At 41.2% G+C, this 7,959-nt stretch overlaps 1 protein-coding gene across 1 annotated transcript in view; it reads left to right on the plus strand.

Annotated features, from left to right (window-relative positions):
- Positions 1-6,146, plus strand: part of FBLN1 (fibulin 1) — a 79,217-nt gene extending 73,071 nt beyond the window's left edge. The window contains exon 17 of the mRNA XM_054848242.1: positions 4,652-6,146. Within this exon, the coding sequence (XP_054704217.1) occupies positions 4,652-4,791 (140 nt within the window). The 3' untranslated portion in view covers positions 4,792-6,146. The remainder of the gene's footprint in view (positions 1-4,651) is intronic.
- The last annotated feature ends 1,813 nt before the right edge of the window (positions 6,147-7,959 follow it).

Consider the following 7,959-nt stretch of genomic DNA (forward strand, 5'->3'; position numbering starts at 1 on the left):
ATCTGATTACAATAATAGAAATTCTGCTGAAAGGCTTAGGAAGATTAACAATATTAACCTTGCTATCTTATTTATCCCATCTTCTTTGATAAGCAAAGCCTCAGTAATCCAATGACAGTAGCTCTAAGATTGTTGGTGTTTGTCATTATTCTCACTTGAAAATAAGTATTATATACTATTTAGGTTAATGTCTTTACTACACATGGTGACATACTTTTACCTTAGACAAAATCAAAATATGAAACATGAAAGAAGGAGAAACAGGGCAAGAGAGCAGCTCGGTGTATTAATTACAGAGCTTTAAAAGCTCTGGGCCATGGTCAGACTATCTCTGCAGAAATAACTGTGACATCCAAAAACTTACTGCCTCTCAAGCCAAGACTGTTTGCTTACACAGATCAGCAGATGGAAAGGATTGGCGTAGATCCTGTTTACAATAAGGGCAAAGTGTGCAAGAAAAAGAAGACTTGTCATTGTTTTCTAAAAGGAGGTCAGCAAACCATGAAGATACCCAAGCAGATTTGGGACGTGTAATAACATCTCTGCTCAGTTAACAAAAAGGCAAAACCAAACAAAGCGGAGCTGATGGAAAGTGGTCTGCCTGGCCTGTGACATAGGGTTTTCTGTGTTTGGGTCACAGATTATGAAGCGATGAGTATAAACAGCAACAGCAGCACATCAGACTGGAGGGTAACAGCGCGTGCTTGCATAGATGTGCCTGTAGGCAAGACAACACAGATGCTCGAGATTGCTTGGCACAAGGGATTCAGCAGCAGCGCTTATCTCCTTGTTCGTTTCTTATCAGTTATTCATCCTGGTTTAATATAGGCAAATATTCTCCTGGGGTTTTTTGGGGTTTTGGTTTTTGGGTTTTTTTTTTTTTGGTGGAAAATGCTAACCTAGCTGAAATCTAATTTTGTTGGAAAAGGATTTGGATGAACTTGCTTAAATAAGCTCACCCCATTTACCAACTGTAGAGTCTGCAGCTTTGGTCCCAGAGAGCACCAGATGATGGTGGTATTTGAGAGCATTCTGCGTTCAGGTCACCTAATGAGTGACACCATTGCTCTTCTGGCGTCCTCTGGAGAGTGACTCAGCACAGTGTGTACTGCTACAGTGATCCAGGACCAAGTCCCAGTCTGCAGTTATCCCCGTGTCAAATCTGAGTGGCTCCATCCAGCTACTTTGGATTTAGACTGGTAAAAAAGAGATCAAAAAGCAGCTGCTTAATTTCTACATTTCCTGACTTTTCAGTACATTTAAAAATTGTAACCTTCCTATTACTATAAAGTATGTTTTTATACTTAATATTCAGCTATAAGTGCTGATGGATGCCAGACCACAAATCTGGACCCAGCATTAGTCTGCCAAAAGGCATAGTGGAACAACATGTTTATGCAAATGTTGCAGTAACTGATAAATCCACGTCGCTTTAAAAACATCCAGAATTATTACACATGGCATCTTCAAAGGTGTCCTGTGCTAAATGCTCTCGAGATACTGGCCGATTCCTTGAGCCATGTATGCGAATTACCAGGCCCGAGCCTCGAGTTTTTTCTTAGACACCTGTTTGTGAGAGTAAACGCGAGGCACTGCTGGCCGTGTTTGCGTCTGCCTCATCCCTGACACGAAAGGCACAAGACGTTGCAGAATCAGACACAGCGTCAAAAGGCAGCGACACATTATAGCTGGGAGCCTTTAACAGCATTTCTGAGACAAGTCCTGGGACCACGGCAGCAGGATCACTGGGAACTGGATAAATGCGTAGCCAGGTTTCAGGCTCTGAGCCGCTTTGCTATTGTGTGGTTTCCACCCACATTTGTCCGTGAGTTTGGTGGAGAAAAATGCTCAGGTCTTCCATTTTGGCACTTTTCATCAAAAAAATGGAAAACTCTAGATGAATAAATCTGCCAAGAGCTGAAAAACTGTCCTATTGTTTTGTCAAGTAGAACATTTCAAGGTTTTTTTCTTACTCTTGTTTTTTTTAATTCTGCCCATTTAGAATGGCTGCATCCTTATACTGTAGCACAAACCCATCTGACTGCATCATCCTATCTATTGAATAGGAGAGGAAGGGAAATAGTTCTTTTGCTCTGGTGGTCATTTCAGAACCATCTAGGACATTGGCACAACGAACTGGATAAATAAATATTGTGAGAGCATTGTGTTTCTTTGCACATTCCTTCAATTGCTTGCTTCAATATAGCTGTCCAGGCACGTGCAGCATTTGCTTCTCAGACCATTATTAGGCTTCATTTTAAAAGTGCAGCAAGAGAACTGTGTGGAAAAGTCCCGCCACATGGATCACAGTGTGTTTGCCCATTCCACCTTGAAAATAAATGTTCCATTTTTTCTGCCTGTTAGCAGAATGCATCCAGACAAGAATGAGAAAGTTACTAACTAACTGCTTTGAATGCTCCATCAATAATGTATGGCTAGATGCCATCCTGTGGCGTAAACCATCTTGAGCGGAATTGCGTCACGTCAGAAAAATACACAGTTTTGCTCTCCTACTTCTAGACTAGAGCAGACTCTACCAGAGCAGAGCAAGAAAGTGTAGAACACTATAAAAAGATTGCTAAATGGAAACAGCAACCTTTGCCATCTGAGGCTTGGTGATCACTGCATGAGCTGCTAACAGGGTGGGTTAAACAGCTTGCCAGTACTGAGTGATTCCAATGCCGCGTGTTTCCATGGCTGTCATTTAAAGCACTGCCTGCAATAATGTGATGTGTTGTTAGCAAAATGCTTTAAATGCTACCCTAAAGGGAGGGCAATTTTAGCGAGGCTTTTCTTTTTCGATAAATCATCTGCCAAGCCCAGTCGTTTTTATAAGGTGCAGGAGAGTAGCCAAGAAAGCTAAAAAAAAAAAAAAAAAGAGAAAAAAAATACACATATGTATGTATGTACATATAAATTGTAGGGGGAAGGATGCTTAAAAAGTGTATTCATCAAATATGGCAAGCAAAGTGAATGTGGTGAAAAGTTTGCAATTTTACTGCATGCTGAAGATATTAGTTGGTATTTAAACAGGACAAAACTGTAATGCCATCACTGCCTTAGGAAAAGGTGCTGACAGGCTGCATAAGCAAACGTTTATCTCTCCCATCAGATCTCAAGCCAATGTGTTCGTAGGGAGCTGCTGTAGGAGTTCGGCTGGGACTCCGGGAAGGCGCTGGTGTGCTGCCTGCTTGTGAAACATAACCCACAGCATGCAGAAGGAATAAGTCTTAAATAATCCTTTCTTAAACTGTGTATTTCCTTCTGAATCAAACGCCTTGTCAGATAAGCCAGCTGTCAGAAGGAGGGGTCTGAGGAAGGGGTCTCCGCCAGACTCCCTGTGCCTGCCGGATGACCTCGGGTTTACATGATTTTGACCTCTTGGATACATCCTTTCAGATGTGAGATGTTTGGTCGCTCCCTACTCTAATCACCGGACCTAGAAAATAACTGTGAAGTGAGAACATGTTTACGGGCTGAGCCTGAGCCTTTGGAGTCAACAGCAAAGCTCCTGTTGACTTTTCTTTTGTGTAGCTCAGCTATATAGCTGTAACGCTATGCTGTTTAGCCACCTTGCGTCAAGGCACCGATAAGACCTGATGGCCCAGATGGGCCTCCCCAGGGTCCTCCCACACCCTGCCCGGAGGCCAGGAGCCCCACTTCAGCTTCAGTCCCTGCCTGAGCTGTGCTGGAAGAGAGCTGGTCTCCAGCTCCATCACAGCTCTGGGTCGTCTTGTTCTGGACGTGACCCATATGTTGCCTTTCTAGTTTGACTTCAGCCCTGCGTCATCACCATGAACTTGCCCGGTGATCTGGGCCCCTGGTTGAACCCGGCTGCCCCCTGGCCCGCCCTGCTGCCTGGCTGGGGTGGTGGGGCAAGCCCTGGCTGGGGAAGCCCCCCTGCCACCCCCATGAGGACCACACCACTCAGCAGTCCCAATCTCGCTGCGCCCCAGCACTGGGGCTCCTCTGTGTAAAACAAACCCAAAGACTAGAGCCGTAGAAGACACAGATCGCTTCTCCTTTACCACTTGCTTCCTCATTACCAACCCCTGGTGTTGGTGAGGGAATGGCCCCCATCCATGTGAGGAGTGACACAGGGACAGATGCTGTGATAGTCCCCCTTTCCTCATTAAACTCGCCTGCTTTGATTCCGATTGCTTCCAGTGGGGGTTATCCATCCATGATGCAACACACTGTCAATTTACAAATTAGTGTTATCAGATATTTATAGGGAAAGTGTTGATTTTATTGCTGCATCGTAATTGCCATTACAAATAATTTCTCCTGTTCCAAATGAAAGGTGGTTTTCAACACGATACCAGAAATTGCGTGGCATTCCCAGGTGTGCGTGCTTATGTGCTCCTCAGGGCAATGTGTGTGCTGGCTTCCCTAGGGAAAGTCTCCTTATGTCCTACTTAGAAAGCAGTGTCGCAGACTTTTAAAAGAGTTTATTGCTCTGAATAAGCGGTAAAAAAAAAAAAACCCAACTCATTTCAGAATATATAGTTGCAACAGATAAAATAACTGTCCATAAGCGATACTGAAAATGAAGGGGAGTTTTTCTCTTGCTGAAATGGAGGAAGGTGTAGCTCATCCAAACCCTTTGGATTCCCCTATTAATCTCAGCAACCTATTTCTATCCCAACAGGTGTAGTTCGCCAGGTGAGGCCCATTGTTGGACCTTTCCATGCCATCCTGAAACTGGAGATGAACTACGTCATGGGTGGAGTGGTATCTCATCGTAACATTGTCAATGTTCACATCTTCGTCTCCGAGTACTGGTTCTGAGAGAGCGTTTAAAATCCCAGACAAGCAAGCCGCTCCAACCTAAATCATTACCACAAACTATTATGTCATATACTTGTTTGTAAAACCCAATAGTGGTTTTTTTGTTGTTTTATTTTTAAATATTTGGTTTATAGTTTAAGATAAATAACAAGCTATTATGTTGATTAGACATAGGGTGGAGCGAATTAAGTGAGCCTGATATAGTAGTTGTCTGTATAAATAAGTAGTGTGTAAAAGTGCTCAGCTGCCTAGTGAAATTTAAACCTTTTCTAAATGTTTAGGCAGATCTTAACTATTGCTCCTTGGCCGGATAACCAGAGTGACTGAGGATGTGGAACAAAATAGACGTCAGAGTTCATTGGGATGAATATATGATATCTTTGCATGGAAGAAGTTTGGTAAGGATTAGTAATTTCACCTCAATACTAACTACCTTGAAGGAGTCGGATTGTCAGAAAGCGCCAGATACTCACTTCTGGGCCCCTGTAGGATAACTCTGAATTGGCACCCAGAATTGCTAATCATTTCTGAAAAGTTTAGCCTAGATATTTAAAAAGCGCCATTCAGCTACGGCTACAAGAGGAAGTGCAAAAGGAATTAGGAATAGTAAGAGACTAACAAGCTATTGCACGTATTAAAAAAATACTCCTTTTTTGTACTTATTATTTGATTGTAAGATTATGTTTGATTCTAATTAAACAAATACCTCTCATTGAAATTAACCTCTTACAAGGATAAGGCACATATTGCTTAAATTCCAATCTCATCTGTACTCAGCAATACATGGGAAACTCAGACCTACATCTCCTGTCTGTTGTAGAGTAAAGCTCCATACCTTTTTAAAATGGGTAGTAAAATCAGCATGTTAAACTGTACACTTCCTATGCACCAAACCAAGGCATATGTAATAATATAATGAAACCCTCACAAATAAATGAATGTTTAATGTATTTTCTGGGCATCAAAGTAATGTATCTTTTTTATTACAGAACAGAAAATAAATAGCTCCATGTTTCAGTTTGTTATGTTTGTTAAGGTATGAGGAAATAAAGTAAAAGTCCAATGGGAAATACTCAAATATATGCTATGGTTTCTGCTTACCAGAAAAATCGTATAATACACAAAAATGTATCTCCTGTAAGCAAATTAATTATGTGTATATATTACACATTCCCCACTCAAAACAGCCCACTATTTCATCGGTCATTATTGGCGCTAGGCATTTGTCTCTTCCTTTTATACAAAAGCCCCTGAAGCTTACGGGAATCTTTCCGTTGACCTGAATGATCTTTGAATAAGACTAATAAAGACGCTGCTCTCTCATCCATTGCAAATAAAGGACCGTAACAACTTTACTGTGTACATACAGAAGTCTTCATTACATTCTCTGTGGCAGGGAAGCTTCTCCGCCTGCAGCGTTCTCACTCCTTAAATGAAGATTTGGTGGTAACGTATTCTCATAAATAGAGTTTGACTAAAGGACACCCTCTTGACAGTGTTTGTTCCCCCCCCGCTTAGAGAGCATCCAGACCCCATACATAGCCTGTTTTTCAGGATGCCATCAGCCCAAAACATGTTCATTCTTGTTAGTGGCCCTCTCTACAGTCCTTATGATTGCAATAAATAGTTACATATTTGCGTAGAAAGATGCAGATATATTTATAGCAGGTGACCTTCATCATTCAACAACTAATGGAGATTTTGGAAAATTCCAAAGTACAAGAGATACTGTTGACTTCAGGGATTACTAGCCTACGTAATTCTGATTTAAGTTGGAAAGTAAAACATTTTATTATGCTAACAGAGTCCAAGAAAAGGAGGATGGAAGACTCCTTAAATCGTCAAGTTCTTTCTCTTGCCAGCGTAGGAAAAGTAAGTAGCCTTAGTACCAAAAATACAAAACCAGTTTCCATCTGATTTTCTAGACTGTAATTTTTGATCTTTTATTTCCTCTGTAAGTGGTATTTAGTTGCAGTGGAAAGAACTTCGGCAGAAATCTAATTTTGGGATCAAACTGATGAACAAACTAATTGACAACCTTCTTTCTGTAAAGGAGAAACCACACACCACCACATACAGCCCCCACCCCCCTTTCTTCTGCCTGCATTTCTGAGTAAAAATAGGATAGGAGAAGGATTACCACTACTTCCTGGAAAACTGTTTTCCTACATTGTCCCAAATAATCTTTGAAAATTGCAAGCAACTTTTTAAATAGTCCTGATGTCATATGAGAACATTGATCCAGTAGATGACTTTATGTTTTGTGTATAATGAAATTAGAGTGCTTAGTGCCATGGTCACTGTGACGTGTCGTAACTTTTAATAGACCAGCATGGAAAAACTAGATAATTTGGTAATGATAGGAAAGATTAAATATTTCTCTCATGCAAACCTGTGACAATAAAGTTTTACTTGTTGCAAATGGGACAAAGTAAAACTATTTGTAATTTTTATTGGCAAATCGTTAAAGCTGTTCAAGTGGGAGAACGTGCTTATGAAATGGTCACTGAGATCCTCTCACTTTGAGGGCTTTTCTTTTGCTGTTCTCTCTTTGGATTGATTAGATCTAAGTTCAAATCCTTTTAATTGTGGGGAAACAGATGGAAATGAGCATTTAGAAGAAAACAAGAACAAGTACAGACTGCTGAGTGTTCATTAGTCTGCTTTTTAAGAGTCACCTGCTCAGTCGTATGCAGAATCACACATCATTCAAAGAATGAGTAATAATAACAACACACAATTACAGATAATACACAGGAGCAAATTACCTGATAAACTGTCTTATTTGACACTAGATGAGTATGGAGAGACAAAAATCACTCGAATGAGCAAAGGCTCAGAGGTGCTAGCCAAATTCTGGCCGGGAGGAGTGGTGGGTCTCGGGTTGTTCTGCCACAAGTCAGGCGTCCTGCATAGATGGGAAGAATTCTTGTGTGCTACCTCAGGGACTGCTTCGAGGACAAGTCTTAGGGCAGGAGAAATTGCCTCAGAGTTATTTCTAGTGAGATTAGGACAGTTCGCCTGAGTAAGCATTCAGTGGACGTAGATGGTTCTGAGTAATCGGGGCCATAGCGTTAGTCAAATAAAATAATAACAAACTAGGAATATTTCAGATCAATTTACTGATAGGCTGATCTACTTTCTACTTCTTCGGTTTAAAAATCACTT

The sequence above is a fragment of the Grus americana genome, chromosome 1 (genome assembly GCF_028858705.1).
Source record: "Grus americana isolate bGruAme1 chromosome 1, bGruAme1.mat, whole genome shotgun sequence".
NCBI lineage: Eukaryota > Metazoa > Chordata > Aves > Gruiformes > Gruidae > Grus > Grus americana.